Source organism: Arthrobotrys flagrans (assembly GCF_004000055.1).
Source record: "Arthrobotrys flagrans strain CBS H-5679 chromosome Unknown unitig_3, whole genome shotgun sequence".
Classification (NCBI taxonomy): domain Eukaryota; kingdom Fungi; phylum Ascomycota; class Orbiliomycetes; order Orbiliales; family Orbiliaceae; genus Arthrobotrys; species Arthrobotrys flagrans.
In genome coordinates this window covers 1,353,949-1,371,976 of record NW_027137547.1, presented here as the reverse complement: position 1 = coordinate 1,371,976, position 18,028 = coordinate 1,353,949, and the positions used below count along the sequence as shown (strand labels likewise).

The 18,028-nt window shown below is 47.6% G+C and overlaps 5 protein-coding genes across 5 annotated transcripts; 2 read left to right on the top strand and 3 right to left on the bottom strand.

Annotated features, from left to right (window-relative positions):
- Positions 1 to 1,569: 1,569 nt before the first annotated feature.
- Positions 1,570 to 3,436, bottom strand: DFL_001783 (uncharacterized protein; the record flags this gene model as incomplete). Its single annotated transcript, XM_067630458.1, has 2 exons — positions 1,570 to 3,171; positions 3,239 to 3,436. The coding sequence occupies 2 exons, from the start codon at positions 3,434 to 3,436 to the stop codon at positions 1,570 to 1,572; spliced, it is 1,800 nt and encodes a 599-aa protein (XP_067493100.1).
- An 802-nt stretch (positions 3,437 to 4,238) lies between these two features.
- DFL_001782 (uncharacterized protein) lies at positions 4,239 to 6,191 on the bottom strand (the record flags this gene model as incomplete). The annotated part of the gene is made up of 9 exons (XM_067630457.1): positions 4,239 to 4,683; positions 4,745 to 5,114; positions 5,173 to 5,190; positions 5,253 to 5,368; positions 5,430 to 5,541; positions 5,599 to 5,661; positions 5,729 to 5,782; positions 5,896 to 6,027; positions 6,104 to 6,191. The coding sequence occupies 9 exons, from the start codon at positions 6,189 to 6,191 to the stop codon at positions 4,239 to 4,241; spliced, it is 1,398 nt and encodes a 465-aa protein (XP_067493099.1).
- Positions 6,192 to 7,856: 1,665 nt separating this feature from the next.
- DFL_001781 (uncharacterized protein) lies at positions 7,857 to 10,584 on the top strand (the record flags this gene model as incomplete). Its single annotated transcript, XM_067630456.1, has 3 exons — positions 7,857 to 9,575; positions 9,634 to 10,324; positions 10,382 to 10,584. The coding sequence occupies 3 exons, from the start codon at positions 7,857 to 7,859 to the stop codon at positions 10,582 to 10,584; spliced, it is 2,613 nt and encodes an 870-aa protein (XP_067493098.1).
- Positions 10,585 to 11,253: 669 nt separating this feature from the next.
- DFL_001780 (uncharacterized protein) lies at positions 11,254 to 13,112 on the top strand (the record flags this gene model as incomplete). The annotated part of the gene is made up of 2 exons (XM_067630455.1): positions 11,254 to 11,467; positions 11,593 to 13,112. The coding sequence occupies 2 exons, from the start codon at positions 11,254 to 11,256 to the stop codon at positions 13,110 to 13,112; spliced, it is 1,734 nt and encodes a 577-aa protein (XP_067493097.1).
- Positions 13,113 to 14,320: 1,208 nt separating this feature from the next.
- DFL_001779 (uncharacterized protein) lies at positions 14,321 to 16,737 on the bottom strand (the record flags this gene model as incomplete). The annotated part of the gene is made up of 4 exons (XM_067630453.1): positions 14,321 to 14,634; positions 14,699 to 16,408; positions 16,472 to 16,620; positions 16,700 to 16,737. 4 exons carry the CDS (start codon positions 16,735 to 16,737, stop codon positions 14,321 to 14,323), a joined length of 2,211 nt encoding a protein of 736 aa, XP_067493096.1.
- Positions 16,738 to 18,028: the final 1,291 nt, after the last annotated feature.

Here is an 18,028-nt window from a genome sequence, read left to right as displayed (position 1 = left end):
GGGCAAGCGACTGAAACCGTTAGGAGACACGAATCAAGAAAGTCGACTTGTCTTCAACCACGGCGCCTGCGTGCGTGCGCATGTGTGTGGTGGGACCTCACTATTCGGATTCTGAACACTTGCTTGCTTGCTTCGTCTCGCATTCCTTCAAAATCGATGCGATATTTATAGTTATAATTGGTATTATTATCGATAGTAGGATGCATGGCAGGCAAATTGAATTCAGGGCGTCACTCTGCATTCTCATCCTGGGGGGTTGGATTGGTTCTCAAACATCTATCGGAATATATTAAGTTTCAACTACAAGTGCACTTCGTGGGGAAGCTTTGATATTCAAGGTACTTTAACTAGCATGCATGTTCATCCATATTAACAGCTATCAGACCAAGTCCTGTAGCGGAAAGGAAGGGGTATCGTCCGGCAAAACGTAGAGGATCGCGCGGTGGCAGACGGGTATCAGTCCTAGCACCCTACCTCCAGAACGTTAAGCTAGGTCGGCAAGCGGGCACGACACCATAATTTGCCTTGTCTTAATGTCCTGCGGCGGACCCACATACTGGATGCATTGTAGGCAATTGCGTACTTATAAAAAGTACTTCAATACTTAGTTACTTAAGTACTTAAGTACCTAATATGAATTGACCACCCTGCATGTCTACCGTATGTAGGTAAGACCTTACTTGAGTACTTACATATAACAGCAGCATCGAGCGCATTCGGATCATGCGATTGTACGAGTTAATGCATCAAACTCGCAAAACTTAAAAGCTAGCAAGTCCCAAATCCTCAATTTCGTCCGCCAGCAGAAGCCACGTCGAGACGGTCCATGCAATAGCACCTTGATCATCGATCATGATATATATCCGACCATAGACGACTTGATCATGCTGTAGTTACCTACTCGCTCAAACATTAACGAAAAAACCAAGGTCGAGCTCGAGGTTACATTCGCACATCAAGATAGGCGGATTAAGGTCTCAACTCAAACAAACCAGACCCGGTCGAGTGGGGACGCACGGCTTATATCTATTTTTATCGGAACAAGTCGATGAATACAAAAAAAAAAACACAGAAAGAGTTTATGCTTTTTCGTAGGCGAATTTCTCAATGTAGGTGACTGGCAGAGCTCTACGGTCTATTGGCTTCCAGCAGGTTACATGGTAGCTTATAGGATACCTGCCGCTTGTCTGATCCGGTGATCCTAGGGACGGATTAGATCTCAGAAGCCACAGAGTAATACATGTACAAGCCTTATAACTGGGCTCCATCTGCCTATGGGACCTGATTGTTTCAACCTCGTCGGGATATCTTCGCATACTATGGTTATCCTATGTAGGCCACACAAGCAGCTATCGTGCGAAGGATACCGCGCCGGTATGTTGACGGGAGATTGAATAGACAATCAAGGGATTCTACCTGACTCCCCAAGTTCAAATCGAAGAGATCGCTCGACGGCTCCCTGCATGGTGTTTCCTCGACATGCAGTTGATCCCATACCTTCCATCCCTCATTGTACCAGCATGCAGGGATTATATATTATCCAGACCTTAGAGACCATGCTGTGTAACCCTACGACCACCCTTTCCTGTTCTTCTGAAATCGTTTGTTTATCTTCTCCGTCCTTGCTTTCTGGTCCTTGCCTGACTTTCGCCTTTTCCCCTTCCCCAGTTGCGGGTCATCAGCTGCGGGCACAGCCTCGTTGGTTTCTTCATCCGAGAACCCATTCCATTCTTGATCACCAGCTTCTATGGAAGCCCCCAATTCCTGGGAGAGAGATTCGTTACCTTGAGCGAGGGCCACATCCAAGTTTCCGATATCCCCACCCAATTGACCCTCGTCGTCAACCTGTCGGATAAAACAGACCACGAAGAAACCACCCCCCAGACTATCCGTTCTGTTGACTCGGATACACCCGTCGGCGACCCTTTGCTGCTCTTTTGAGCTAACCCTAAGGTCGGAGAGCTCTCCGACTAATCCTCGTCTATGCCAAGTAGATAGCGGGTTGTCCTCTCTGCTCTGAACTCCCCAACCTCTTTCCTTCGCAATTTTGTTGTTCAGCACACGGGCCACGACGTGTTCGTTCTCCTCGGCGTGTATGCTACATGTAGAGTACGTGATCCTCCTCGCATTTGGAAACGAAAAGGCATGAAGGATGATCGCAACTTGGAAATCGGAAAGTGATTGTAGCCGCTCTTTGGAAGTGTCACTATCTTGGACTTCCTCATCATCAACATGTTGTGGCACTTGTTCTTCAGGCTGAGACCTAGAGCCTTTTTGCGAGGCCTCGTCTCTCTTTCTCTTCTTCCTGGACGGTTGACCGGAGGAAACATCGCTGGATGGGAGATTCAGTTTCGATATATCCCAGTCAATCCTCTGCAATATACCGCTTCCAGAGCATGAAGGATCGAGGAGGAGGTAGCTAGCTTGCCAGGCCGGGTGTCCTTCCGTTATCGTCGTGAAATCAGTTGCCTTAAGGGTTGTTACGATCCCCTCTGCCCCGGCCTTCATTATCATCCTCTCGAGTATATCCGCACGCCTCTTATCCCTCTCCACCGCAAATACCTTCCCGCTACTACCGACCAGTGCCGCGAGGTGCGTCGTCTTATTTCCCGGGGCGGCACAACCATCGACGACCGTAGAGCCCTTTGGCGGATCTAGCATGATAGCCGGCAGACACGAGGAAGCAGACTGTAGAATAATCTTCCCTGACTTGTACAGTTCGCTCGATGTTATATCATGAGACGGATGTATTGCGAAAATATTAGGCAAAAGCTCAGCCTTTGGGTAATAATACTTTCGCACGACGTCAAAAAAGAACATATCACTCATACCGCCGACCTCTTGAAATGCGCTGAATGTCGGAGATGCGAGTGATTCCCCCAATGTCGTCTTTAGTGCATTCACGCGGACCCATCGAGGGTTAAAAGTTGTAAGACCGGTCGCGGTTTTTGTAACCCCATCTTCTGATTCGCGGGTATGCTCCGCATTGACAGCTTCAACGAGAGATTTTACATCTCCATGGCCGCGCCTGAGTCTGACGCGCGTGAATTCCGCGTTCAGACGTGCCTTGTGACGCAGAATTGCATCTTTCAAAGGACCACTGGACGTAGCAATCCCAGATTTCGTAAGGAGTAGATCATGCGTTAATAAAATTGAAAGAACGGGCGTTAGCTGTTTAAAATTATAGTCAGCGCCCCAAATACCTTAAGATACGATTGGAATGGTTAATATTTAACACCTTTCGCTCTAACTTTAAGATCCCAGCATTTTCAACGACCTCTTTCAGGATATCCTGAAATTTCAGCGTTTCCACGATCAAAGCATATAATTTAGATTGGGGGGATTTGAATGGCTTCGAGGGATTGTATATAATCGCCTTGAGGGATGTGGTTTGCGGCGACTCGAGAATCGCAGCGGCCTCAAGGTATAAACTCATGTTTAGGTTTTGGGGTGTGATGTTTGGGTTCTGAATGAGTTTTTCTGTCGCAGCTGCAGCAGGTGCCGGTTTTATAATTTATAAGACGAAACATCAATGTTCTTTCACAGCCCTTCTCCGGTTGCTTACACAGGCAACGTTATTATTTCTCCAAGCTAAGAGTAATGATGGGTCTTCCCCTTCTTGGTGTATCAAGCTTCGAATTCAATCGGAGGCTGCCCGAGTTTTGGAAGGACTTGAGTAAAACCTTACCTGAAAAACTTCCTTATCTGATTGTATCATGTATCAAAATTTTCTGCAACGAGCATTTTTATACGGAGCTCGGAGCACCATATTCAGGAAACACTTATCTATGGTAGGCACAATCTAAGAGAAAATATAGCAGAATACATTGCTTTTGTACCGACTACCCAGAAATACAGGACTTGACGATTCCAAATAAACCCAAGTCTATATCTAGGAGCACCCTGATGACTGTGAAAAGTATACAAAACATATACAGATCTCGACAGGCTTTCATCATGAAGCCCAATGCAGATGGGTAGAAACGAAAATAATAATAATAATAAAATAATAAAAAGAAACCAACCAACTCCAGAGCGATATAAGATGATCACAAGAAATGCCTTGTATCCAGAAATTAAAGCCAAACAAAAAATCCAAAACACCTGTGTGTCCTTCCATGCAGAATGAACATAGAAAGTGCGAACGCTAAATCCAGTATGATGCCCGTCCGATATGGTTTTTCAAACAAGCGAAATCACCAACGCGCCCGCATACGGTATAAACACTTAATAAACACTTAATGGATCATTGTAAACCTCGCGCCGAGTGCAAAAACAACGACGATAACAAGGGTGATGATAGCAGCGCCGACACGATCCGCGAGAGTGATGTCGTAGTTTCGTAGCCGGTATGGAAGGTATTGAGAGTTTCGATTGTGCACACCACCTCGGGTACCTGTTCCGTTCGGGTTTGACCTGGAAGTCCCTCCATTGTCGATATCCACCAGATAGCCTACCGGGGCTACAAAGGGGGCTGTATTTTGAATGACCTCGAGTGCGCTTAGCTGTTCACCGAGACCCATGATACCGTCAAATTTGGGTCCAGTGTTCCATTTCAATCCGCAGGCAGTTCCACTAGCCCCACCAGTACAAGTTGCAGCAGCCAATTGAGCGTTCTTCCTTAGCCGAGGCATAATGTCGCTATACGTGTAAGGAGCGACCTGAGCGGTATATCCCATCCATCTGCGATGGCAAACTAGTCAGCTAGGTCTCGCCGTAGGGCGCAATAGAATATTATCCATACCTTGCGAGGTATGCCTTAAAGGAAGGCTGATCTGCATTACAGGTATCGCTGTCTTGACATTGAATTTCTTTTATGGCACCTGACTCGGCGTCGAAGAAGGTCTCATATGTAGCTGTGAGAATGCTGTCAATTTGCTCCTTCCAGTATGCGCCTCCGTCGGTGAAATTATACATAGCGGCGCAACCGGCAAGCAACGCCCCATAGTTGTATGACCACCTTTTCTCCGTGAACTTTTTACAGTCCGGAAGCCATGCTCCGTCAGTGATATAAAAGTCGTCTCGGACAATTTTGACCTCTCGTAGCCATTTGTACGTCCGCTCGGCCCAGTCTGCATAAGTTTGGTTTTTCGTATATCTAGCTAGCCGGGCACCTGGAACATAAATGGTTAGCAGTGCTTACTTGTCATTAAGAACATGAATATGGCATACTCTGCTGGAAGAAAAGGCCTATAACGTCTAAGGTTAGCAAACTTGATAGAAACAATTTCGTGTCTGGGTAGGCCTCTCACCATTCGAAATTGTATTTTTGTAGAGATAACCGTCGTTGGTGGGGTTGATCTGCCACCGAAGCCCCCCTCCGCATGTTTCACCGTCCCAACGTCCAGCTTGGAGATTTTGAACCGTTCTGTAAGGAATTGTTAGAAGTCATACAGCACTGTAGGGCGGAGCCTGTCGTTTTTACATACTGCGTGATCTCGAGAAATCCAGCATGCATTTCCTTTTGGTCCTCGGTTTCTGGGAAGGCTCGTTCGGTGGCATCGATACTCATGATGGACCAGAAACCCTGGTCGTCGTTTCCTAATCGTAAAGTGGTGTTAGCCTGGCCATCACGTTTCTGGTGGTTGGGTTAGCTACCTTCGCTGAAAGACTGTTCGTCAGGCTGGAGATCCAAACTGGGAGAAACTCCTCGAAGCCAACCTGCAGAGGGAATTTAGCATTAGCACACCGGCGAAACGAACAAGTAATGCGATCGGTGTATACGTACTAATGGTAACATTGGCGTTAAATCTAGTATCGCCAGTCATAGCCCAATAATCAACTGTTCATTCAATATTGTTCGGTTAGATAGCTGGCTAGTCTCGGCCCCATACGCCAGCAACCACAACCGTGATAGCTAGCACCCTGAACCTTTAAACAACAGCAACTACATACCCATTCCGCCGAGAATGGCCCCGTGTAACCACCAATAATAGGGCGGGTGTGGAACTCCGTGCACGTCACCCGGAATCCAGTATCCATCAGCTAGTTCTTGTGCTATGATCTTTGTCGCGGATTTGATTGAATCTGTATGCGGTGAATTGCAAATGTAAGCATGTGGAGCATTTGGATTTGGATTTGGATTTGGCTATGTATGACGCACCATAGCTGTCGATATCAAGCTCGATAGCGGCGGCAGTTCGGGTCAACAACACCACAATCCCCCCCGATAAGAGGCTTTGGAACCTCATGCTCGAACAAATGCAAGGGTCGAGTTTGTTTTTGTTGCGGTTTCAGGGGACAGGTTTGTCGATATTGGAAAGAACGAGTGACTGACAGTTAGGAGCTAGAAGTTGAAATCGAGGTTGAAGAGACGTCTGGAAAGTTGGAAAAGGGAGAAACGAAAGAGAGAGCAGGGCGATAGGAATGAAATAAATGCATCCCCGTCCAGCTTCTTGGTGGTTTAGCTCGCAGTGACCCGAACCAAGTTAGATCTGAAAAGGGTGCAACCAAGGGGCGGCCATGGTGGTGTTCAGACCAAATCACACGGCCCCGAGACTCAGCATGGCCCCCTTGGTATTTCTTGGGAATGCTAAATCTGGTCAACTCCCACTAACTAAGACCATGGCAGGAGACACGGGCAGCTCAAACCTACGTAAGCGACTGTCAAAGACTCCCAGGCCAAGGGGATGCCGGGCATGGGCATTGAGGCGGTGTACGGCACATTGTACGAAGCAACCTGCCTGTCGTTCATTCTATTCGAAACCTCGAAATTAAACGCCCAAGGAGAACGAGGCCGATCTGTTACAGCTCATATCAGGGCCAAAGCCTACGTCTGGATGAATATTATATGTACGAAGTATTCATGGATGCGGCACTGTCCAAGTGCACTTGTTTTTCCCCAAGTGCATGCCGAAATAGGTACTGACTTTGGTGCAGGGTCATGTCCAATTTTCCAAATAGCTCCCCTTTAACGTCGAAAGTGTATGCTACATCCGGAGAACAAAACCGTATTGGGCGAATGTTCTAAAAAAAGCCGCAATACTCATCGGCCGGCTAGTCATAGGGCTGAGGCTCGACGAGACTCGACGAGGCTTGACTCGAACAAACGAACAACCAGACCCATCTTTTCAGGGTTGGGGGTTGGTATATTGGCCGGGGGCTCGAGCTACCTAGCTACCTGGACAGAGTGCTCTCGACGTCGGTTTACAATTATGATTTAAGCTTCATGTGGAGCGGTGTCAAGCTCTGGGCAATATGCATGTCCGTTTAGCGCCCTGGAACGGCTCTAGGCTAACGTCTATGCATCTGTAGATATCACAGTTGCGATTAGGTCATGGTCACGACCTGTTAGGGATTCGATTCCAGATCTGTATCCAGATCCATGTCCGAAAATGCTAGTAGTGCTTACGGATACATTTCCACGATGGCTCGCTCACTCACATGTTCTGATCCCGCCGGATGGGTCGATATCCGGATCCCGTAAGACCATTGGGCAGGCTATCGATAACTGGCAATGGAGAAAAGCCCTTTCCCTTCTACCGCATGCGACCTTCGTCAAGGCTGCCATTAACAAATCAGCGCTGTGGGTTCGTCGGGCCTGCTGCGCCTTTAGTCTGATCTCACGTATTCAAGTATTTAAGCTATTTTGTTCCAGTAATTAAGGTTATAGCTTGTCTGTCTTTCGCACATGACAAAACTAAACATCAAATTCATACCCTTTCCCTTCCTTGTCTTTCATATTCAATTCAATCCAATTCAATTCAATTCCTTGTTCCGTTCCGTTCCAACCCAATCCTCGAACATCCTGTGGTCTTGCTGGACCCGATTATCGACAGATATTTTGAATCCTTCTTCACCCATGGTAAACCGGTCGTTCCGCCAATATTGCCAATTCGGATTTATGCAGACGAAATATGATGTATTCGCCAGGACCAGACAATAACACCAGACAACACAAGCATCATCACCCACGTGAAAACCACCCTCGGCAGCACCATCACCATCACCATCACCATCAAGCCCAGAAACACTCGGCAAATGTCGACGGCGTAAATCAAGCATGTAGTAAAGGAAACAGCAGTGATGACTGCGAAGAGGATGTTCTCTTGGATAACCTTCCTAGAGACGATGTCTCAAGCATCCTTTCTCTATCCATCTCAAGAAGCCAGTCAACATATCAAAATGCAGCGCTGTCCGGCGCTCACCCGCAATTGCCTTCCTCCTCTGTTAATATAGAACGGAAAGCGAATAGCCCCGTTAAAGATGACCCATCCCCTCCAAAGAAGACATTCTTCGTTTCACAAGGTAAAGCCGGAGGCCTTGGGGTGTTGGCCCAGACGAAGCTATTTCGCCCAAGAGCCTCGTCACTTGGAAATGCCGATCATGCATCCAAAGACCATGGAGACTACGACAAATGGGTATCTAGGCTTCCAACTTTCAGCTTGCCTTCGCTCCAGTTACCCCAATTGCCGTCATTTGGATCTAATAGTAAAGACGGAATGGATAAAGAAAAGGGTGCTGCACGGTCCAAACGAGCAGGTTCCATGTGGATAGACTCTTTGGCAAAGGCTGCCGCTGGAGTATCAAATCATTTCACGACATATGGCCCTGTACAGGCCTACAATTCGGCTTGTAATGCACAAGCATCCAGAAAACTACAACCTAACTTGCATATCACCAATTCATTCCCAAACGCTACCCAGGATTTCGCTGCAAGTTCAAACGCCGATGCAATTTCAGGTTTAAAGTTTGATTCGGCGTCAACCCACGCAAACGGTCTACGGCGAAGCAACTCGGATTCTAGTTCTATCCGGAGAGCTCTCTCTCGTACGTCTTCCGTTGGGTCTGATACTCGGTTTCTCGATGTGCGAGAACAAACGAATGCAAGATACAAAGCGATCAAAGATTCTATATTGCCTGACATCAAGGATAGCTTTACTTTTAACACTCCTGCTCTAGTAAAGAAGGCCACGTTGGGGAACCTTGCGGCCGCTGCCGCTGCACCCGTCCACCCCCTGGACAAGCTTTCCGGTGATGTTGTGATAATGGGTGGATACAGAGGATCAATACTAAAGAAGGTTAAAACCTCTCCCACAGGTGAAAAACGGGTTGGAAAGACCCTCTGGATTCCGGTAAAAGTTGGATTCAATCTACAGAGCGTTGATCTTGAAGTACCCCTCGACCCCGAGGCAGAGCTTTTAATGGAGGAGAAAGTGGTCGCTACCGATATGCTTTCTCATCTCGCAGGCGTTGATATCAGTCGTAGGTTAATAAAGAAGCTACGTTCAAACACGAATGTGCGGCTTCACGTTTTCGCATACGACTGGAGGTTGAGTCCCCATTTAAACTCGGAAAAGCTCGTGCTGTTCATGGCGAATTTGCCTTGCAATCGGACGGCAACGAAATCAGAACACTCAAGTAGTATTGGTGATATGTGGCATGAAGATGGGCCATTCGTCATCGCTCACAGTTTAGGCGGGTTGATCACCAGGCATGCAATAAACCGACGACCTGATCTGTTCAAATGCGGAGGCGTTTTGTACGCAGGCGTACCCCAGCGATGCATCAATGTCCTGGGCCCTCTACGCAATGGTGACTCGGTTGCTTTCAATAAGGACGTTCTCAATGCTCAGGTATGCGCCCCAATCTCGCGGTAGAGACTATGATGGTCTAATTGTTGGTGACTTCCAGGTAAATTTCTCCTTCCGTTCAACATTCGTCTTTTTGCCTGAAGGCGGGCAAGTTTTTGTGGATCGGAGGACAGGCAGTTTAATCGACTTTGACCTATACGACCCAGCGATGTGGCAGCAATATAACCTTAGTCCTTGTGTGTCGTCAACGAATAAGCCTGCGCCGACTGGACTTCTGAGCACGGCATCTGGTGCAATGGCAACAGTCCTTCGTGAGGGGAAAGATGTTCGGGGAAAATTGAGTCGATGGACACCATCTTCTCCAGGGTTGCTCTCCGATGGGGCTACTCAAAAACAGTCGGGAAGGGACGACGGGGCAGTGCCTTTAAAAGGCAATTTCATCCCGGATACATCGGATGCTCTCGTTTCGGAGCCACCCAGGAACGAAGTTCAAGAAATCGCAGCGACTGGTGCGGGTGCCGCTGCACCTAGCATGGCCACATCCGCTACAGCAAACCCCCAGAACAGCTGTACTCTGCCATTATCTGCTACCATTCCTTACCTAGAGAGGACTCTTAGAGAGACTAAGAAGTTTAGGTCTGAGCTTGCATTCCAGCCTGCGCTGGCGGAACAATACCCCCCATGTGCTGTTCTGTACTCCAAGACGACACCAACTGTTAAGGCTGCTAGGGTTGATGGGCTAGAAGGCATAAAAACTAGCAACTACAGCGACATAATTTTCGGAGCTGGAGGTACGTTTTTAACAGTACCCTTTTCTTCGTAGAATCGTATTAACATTAGTGAACTAGATGGAGTTGTTCTCTCGCGAGAGGCTATGCTCCCTGATGGGTATACCTGTGAAAAGCGAGTCCATTGTGATAGGGGCCACATTTCGCTCCTAGGAGATCTTGATGCAGTTGGTCAGTGTATTGAGGCTTTGTTGGAGGCGCGGGAGAGGAACAAGAGGAGGCTGTTGCGGACGTTGGGTCGTAACACGCCTTCGAGTGCATGAAGCTTCAAAAACGCAGAATTGGTCCGAGTATGAGATCGTTTGAGGGCCTAGAAATGGCAAACATGAGATGGTTTCTTCGTGTTAACGTTAAGGATCCCGCAAAGGTTAAGCGTTTTATGTTACTCACGGCGGTTTTTATCGTCTTGACGGCTCCGTCCGGCTGTAGGAGCCACCGTACCGGAGAAATTTATGTATAATACGTTTTACGAATCAGATCAAAAGGAGTATAAAATTCATGGAATATATGTATTTGGTTAGAGATTGGATGGCTTGGGACCGGTATTTCGGCGTTAGCGAGGCGCAGCTAGTCATGAACCCATGAGCCCACAATTTACATACGAACAGACAAAAGGTACCGAGATTCGTTAAAGATGCCTCGTGGCCCTGTTCCTTGACGTCTTAGGGGGCACATGGGAAGATCATATATTATAGAAACCCCAGGCGGAATCGGCGGATGCTGTCGATTTTGCTTGCGACCAACCAACAACCATCATCAACACAAGTAGCGAGAGCAGCTAAATTCGCTGCCGCCTGCCTAATATTTATATTGACTTTCTCTGGCATCCCGCATCTTGAATTTCTTTAGCACGCATACGTACCGAATTAATTCTTGGAACTTGAGCCTTTTTCAATAATCTTGCCTAAACCAGTACGACTGGACTTGTAACAATGACCCGTCATTTTGAGGCAACCGACCCGGGGTCGCTGCCCAGCTACGAAGATGCAACATCGCACAACCCAATCGACATTATCGCACCATACATCCGGCGGGAGGATTTATTCAACTGCGCTCTTGTTTCCCGGACTTGGAATGAAGCGATCAACTCTGAACTCTGGGGAGAACCTGCAGAGTGTTTTGGATTTGGAGAAAAGAACCCCCTCGGTAGGTCATCAATATGGTGAATATCCTATGAAGAAATTTAAAAATACCTTCGATGCAGTTTGTATTTAATTGAATATCCGCTGACCATGAGGCATTCGTATCCGTTTTATTTTAATGTTACGCAGCAAGCTTTCTGTTATTCCTGAAAGCACTGCTAGATGCTCCTCCATCCGCCCTCTCCCGAGCACATACACTGAATCTCGAGAAATGCATCGCCAGCATCTACACGAGTTTACCAGATACATGGTTTTCAAACCTTCTAATTCTCCTCCCTGAACTCAGAAGACTCCTTCTTCCGGGAATTACATTTCTCGACCATGCCTCCTTGGCCCAAAAGCCTTCTGTCAAGGGATACCTACCCCATCACAATCTCTACCACCTAAACATCTCAAATCTTACGAATACTACGTCAACATCCTTGGTCAAGTTATTTACGAATCTTACACCGGGGCTCGGGGTTCTAGATCTATCTAGAACAATCAGCGCCGGTCATCCGGATGTTCTTTCGGCTGTCGGTTCGTTAAGAAACCTCAGGTCTCTGAAACTGAGATGGTTAAAGCTATCCGATCGATCGATAGAACCTCTCGCTCGTAGCCTTCAAGTCAAAATCGAGCGGTTGGATGTTACCGGAAATTTACTTACCGACGGTCTCGCCCGGTATCTACTGGATTGGTGCTTTATGCCACCGGAATTCGAAGTTGCGGTGGACAACACGGGGTTTGACGTTCGAGTCCCCGTTGCTCATGGATCCGACGATGAATCGGATGCTGAATTTGGGGACGAGGAAGAATGGATGACCGCGAGGAAATTACAAAGGCGGGAGTTAAGGGCCCTAGAGGTCTCGTTACCTGACGCAGAAGGTAACTTGCCTCCAACTGGGGACAAGGGGCTCATGCACCTCCATATATCGAGCAACAAAATGAGCTCCCACGGTGTCTGTCAGTTTTTAAATTCCACAAGATTGAGGACATTGGATTGCGGTACCACCATACAACAACCGAATACCCCCAGAAGGAAGGCCATCAAAGATATCACGACGGCAATAACATACTACGGTTTTCGAAAGTTAAGAAATCTTCGAATCCACAGGGATGCCGTGTTGTTAGTAAAATCTTCTGGCTGCAGGGACACAGACCTTTTAGACATTTCTAGAGTCCCCCGTCTGAAGACATTGGCTCTTACAAACGTCCCTGCTACGGCTGATGCAAAAATGCTGGGTTCATTGATAAAGTTCTTGACAAAGCTTCCGGAGACGAATCTTAAAACATTAGTTCTGGAAATGGAGGAGCCGAAGTCCGAGGAGATGGGATTTTATGATATCATTGCGCCGCTAGCGGAGAGGGATACACAGACGTTTTTCGAAACGTCAAAGGACGATTTTTCGTTTTTTGAAGATGAGAGGGGTGTTCCCGATGGAAGCAAGAATGGAAACGGAAAACCACCACCGGTATGGAAAGAAATACAACCAGAGGTGGAAATCGGTACGCTGGACATTATCGGAGAGTGGCGTAAGAAATCTAGACAGGAAGGAAGGGGGTGGAAAGGGAACATTCGAGTCTTGCGGGATATAGGCGGAGCTGAAGTTTTGGAGCGCGGCGCAGGGGGTAATCGGTGGGGTGTTATGGTATCAGACCTTGGTTGCTGATGGTTATAATAGTATTTCCAGCACTCGCCCTCGAATTCACTTGACAAAACCCGAGACCATCCGGGAGAAAACCCGAGAGAGTACTTCGTTTGGGCCCCGTTAATATCTAGTTAAAATGAGCGGTTGACTGGAAGATTGTAATTGAGTTTGTCATTCCAAGAAAAAAAAAAAAAAACCTGTTTCTCCCTTCTCGTATCGGGAAATGATATAAGAACCTGTGCTAGCTAGCTGCAGAGCCCAAAGCACCTTCACTTGAAGCCTGAATATAATTACACCATTAATAAAGGGGTATTAAAGAAAGTAAAGAGCGAATACAAAGTAGGGACAATTGGAGAGGGGCATGGGAAGGATTCGTTAACAGCGGTGGAAAAAAACATGAACGTCAAGATGAATAGGACAATATTGCTCCGTCTATATGAAATGATGAAAACAAGGTGGGGATGCGGGAAATGGTGATGAAAGAAGGGGATTCGCAGAAAGTCAATTCAAAGAACCGAGCGGATGGGGAAGCGGAGGGGGGACTCTCCCTGAATGTACTATTGCTCAATCTGATGATAGAATGAATGAAACAAATCTCGCAAATAGGGACAATCAATCAAGGGAAGAATGATATCAGAACGCAGACGGAAAGAAAAGAGAAACTCGAGTTCAGGTTATGGAAAATAAACAAACCGTTGAAAGATAGAGAAGAAAGTAGAAGGACAGCAGATACCATGTTTTTTGTTTTTGAAATGCAGAACGCCAACGAGATATCAAAGAAAAATAATATGCGTGATCAAGTTTTTTTTTCCGGAACTGGCAAGAAATAGGTTCGAGAAAGCAGCAAAAACCAAGCTGGGATTAGAAGGATTAACTCTTTCGCACAACCAAAGAGGAAAAGCCTGGGTAGAAATAAGGTAAAAAGGATACATCACCCGGGGTATTGCTTCAGCCATGGAAACTTCGGGTCGTTGGTGGTGAAATAGTTTGAGGGAGGGATGGTTTTCGGAAGACACGTTGGGCTTGTGGACCCTGCCAGCCACCCTTGCAAAACGAACAAATGAGACTCGATGGGATAGGCTTGTGCTCGTATCCCTCGCATTGAACATGAACCCACTTGAAGCAAGCGTTGCTAGAAAAAGACAAGGGAACCTCGAATCAGTACGTCATTCTTCTTTCTATTCGTCTTTTGAACTCTCAAGCATTGCAGCGCATATTAGAAAGGCTATTCACCATTGTAATACAGGCATCTCAGGAGAACCCGTGGATACACAGCTGCAACGAATGTCCATAGCGAAGTCATGTCTACCGCAGTTTGAACGTCCACCGTATGTAGTTGGGGTAACACAATCCGGGTCGGTGACTGTTGTCGGCGAGATGTTGAAGGCATCCGACGAATAACCCGATCTCACAGTTTGCGGGGTAGAGAACCCGTAAGGATGCTGCTGCTGTTGCATGGGGGGCGAAGAGGGAAGCATGTTGGTATGCCTCGTAGATGGGCGAGATGTGCCATACGATGACGGTGGTCTTCTTGAAACACCTCCTTTGCGTGAGTTAGCAATCGAACGATAGATACGAATGTAGCAAAAGAAAAGGTATATAAGTACCTGGCGCGCAGTAGGTGTTTCGGCGGGCTACGGCTTGCTTCAGGGCGACTATAGCGTCGCCTTGGGAAGCAAGGGTGGGTTCATCGATGACCGTTTCCGCCTCGGAATACTCATCCTCTTCTCGCATCGAGCCCAAGTTTGTAGCATGGGGTGCACCCATCGAGGATCTGACACTGTAAAGGCTTGAATTTCGGCTATGGCGTCTCGACCCCTTCTTATGCGGACTCCTTTTTTGGGGACTTGTTCTGAAGCTGGACATGGAAAGATTTGGTGGCAAGAACGGATTGCTCTCATGACCGAAACTATCAGACGTAAAATCGCCTGACATTAAAAACCGGGATGAAGATGAGAATGAACCCGACTGGGTGGTTTTGAAACGTGCGAGTTTCGGTCGCTCCGCAGACCGATTCGGAGATGAAACCGAGCCACGGCGGTGGCCTCTTGAACCAGCCAGACGTCTCGCAGCCATCGAGTAACTCGAATTAGGATCAAGATCATCTTCGTCCGTCGAGGAATCGGTATCATATTCCCCATGATTATCGCCCTCGGAATCCGAGTGTTCGGATCGGTCCTCGATTAGGACCTTTTCTGCCTTTGCTCTTCCTCCCGGAGAAATTGAGAAGTTTACAGTGGTTCTAGTTTTCCCGCTGCCGTTCCTGGATCCGCTGCTTCCGGGAGTGACTCTTCTCGACATCCCGTCGACCGTTGGGGATGGTGTGGTATTTTCATCCCGGATGGCAGATCTCATCTTGCCAGGGAAAGCTCCCATTTGCTTCCTTGGGCTGGGGTGCACGGGGACATTGGACAACTTTCCTCTGCCGGTGGACTGGATAAAGACACTTTCGGTCAAAGCTCTCTTCCTGGCGGGCTTGCCAGCAGAGGCTTGAAGTTGAGCATTTTCAAGAGCCGCCTTGCTCTGTCTTTTCCGTTGACCAACCAACTCTTCCTGCTGTTGCAGATTTTGTTGATGGTACGGGCGAAATCCAACGTCGTCACCATACGATTTACCCATATCCTGGTTGGCAAAGATGAGATTTGGGTTTACGGAACCGGGCGAAATGACATCACTTGCGGACAATGGGTCCTGAGCAAAAGAAAAGTTGACGTTATCGGAATGAGGATGGTGGGGAAAGAAACTTTCGCCCAACGAGTGCATCGAGAGAGGCCGCAGGGGATCCATCATCCCGTGCGTAGCACCCATGGTGGCGGGGACATGCGACCAATCGAACGTTGCTGTTGCGGAGGCCAGATCGATATCGCCGGGTATGACTGTGAGATTTTGAGGAATATGGCTGTCCGAAAGAAAAGAGCCTGCGAAAGGTGCATCCCAATATTTATTTGTTTGAAAATCGGCGTCGTTAAAAGATTCGATGTTTACACCATGCAAGTTCGATTCCGGAAAGTTCACAAAGGTATCTAGAGCGTGCAACCCCGGGGAGTTACGCGACTTATGGTGTGACTCTGCTTCTCCACCGACACCCGACTCCTGTATGAACTCGATTGTAGAAACATAGGTTTGCGAAGGTGGATTCTTCGGTGGCCGGCCACGCCGTTTCTTGGTGGGAGGAATCCCTTGCGAGGTTACCTGGTTCCCCAGGGGTTGTACAGGGTCGAAGGCACCATCGCTGGGGATATTTGATTTTGCAGGGCTTGATGCGATCGAAGTGGAAGCCGATGGCTTCCTCTTCTTCAAATGGGCATTTGACACTCCTGTACTCGGACACTGTTGAGCTACTGGCTGTTCCGGATGATTGATCCGAGTTTCCACCATACCTGCTACCGATGCATTCTTTTTCGAGTCGCCCATCGGATTGTAATCCTCAGCCACCGAGTTATGCCAACGTAGACCGGATGTATCCGATTTGGAAGGGGAAGTATGGGTGCCTGACATATGAGAAGCTTTCGTTGTCAAATTCGTATACCTGTATAATAATGTTAGATATCAAAGCATTAAATGGAACATAGCTGTAGTTAACGAAGGAAAAAAGAGGAACGACTTACCCATTAGACTGAGATGAATTCTGCCATGAGTCCTCCATCTCAAATCGACTGATATATCAGCAAAGATATAAAGAGAGGACGATTCCCAAACGGATCCCAAGGAATCGACTAAACAATCAACAGCTCAGCAAAACATACAAGTCAAGTACTAATATATGTTGACGGTGGGCCCAATGTATTCGTTCAACTCGGGCAAACTGTTTCAAGTCCCTTGCAGAACTCAACAGCACAGCGACTCACTATCGCAACTCTGATACCGGTCCAGAGAGGGAAAAAAAAAAAAAAAAAAAGTGCAATTGTCCCCTTTGGTAGTTGTTCCAGATTCCCGAACAGAAACCGAAACAGTCGAGACTGAGAAAGAAACCAAATTCTTCAAAGTCGTCGAGAGGAAATTAGGAGAGTAAATGAACGTTGAAGTTTTGTCACAAGGGTGGAATGACAAGGGGCTGCAGCCAGGGCTGTTGGAGACAACTTTTGGGGTTAGTGCGAGCAGTTGTCTGGGGGAAAGGCGCCCCTTCCCAAGGCGAGGCGAAACAGTGAGAATTGGACATACGCTTCTTGGAGCAACGGTTGGAATATCCGCAGACGATGGTCCTTGGACTCGGGCTCCACTGATTCCCAATTCCCCGGCCTGTCTTTCCGTCCTGCCTTTCTCCCAGCGATGGGGGAATGGAAACTACAAGTTCGCCAGGGCCAATTGCATTTGGACGTATCGATAGAGCGGTTTCTATCGAGTTGGCCACTATGAAATTAAACGACGAGGCCAGAAGGTTCCAGAGAGAGAATGTGGGATGTGTTGACACGGCACAGTCTCTGTGTTGTTGCGAGTGGTGCACCTCAACTCAAAACGATCCAATCCGATAGGGCGATGCAAACGGCAGCCTCAGGAACAAGTTTTTTCTTCTCTTTCCCCGATGCTCAAAAGCTCAATGGCGAGTGAATATGGTCCAGTTACAGTGGTAGAATTCGACGGCGTAGCAGATTGGCTGTATCGAATTGTATATACGTTGGCAGTCTGTTACCGTTACTGCCGTTCCAGGTTGGAGAAGAGCTGCCGCTGTGCTCACGGGTCAGCAATCGGAGCAGAAGCATGACGAATAATCACAAGGCTACGGCTAGAAAGACAATAATAGGACGGCTACGGGGATGCACACATGCAAAAGAACTAAAGGAAAGGGATACGAGGAAAGGAAGGGGGGAAAGAAGAAGAAGAAGAAGAAGAAGCTTATGATTAGATAGATGATACCATACCTAGTGAGGATATGTAATTATAAGAGCTTCGAAAGAACCGCGAAAATTGCCAGACGCGAAATAAAAAAAATGTGATCA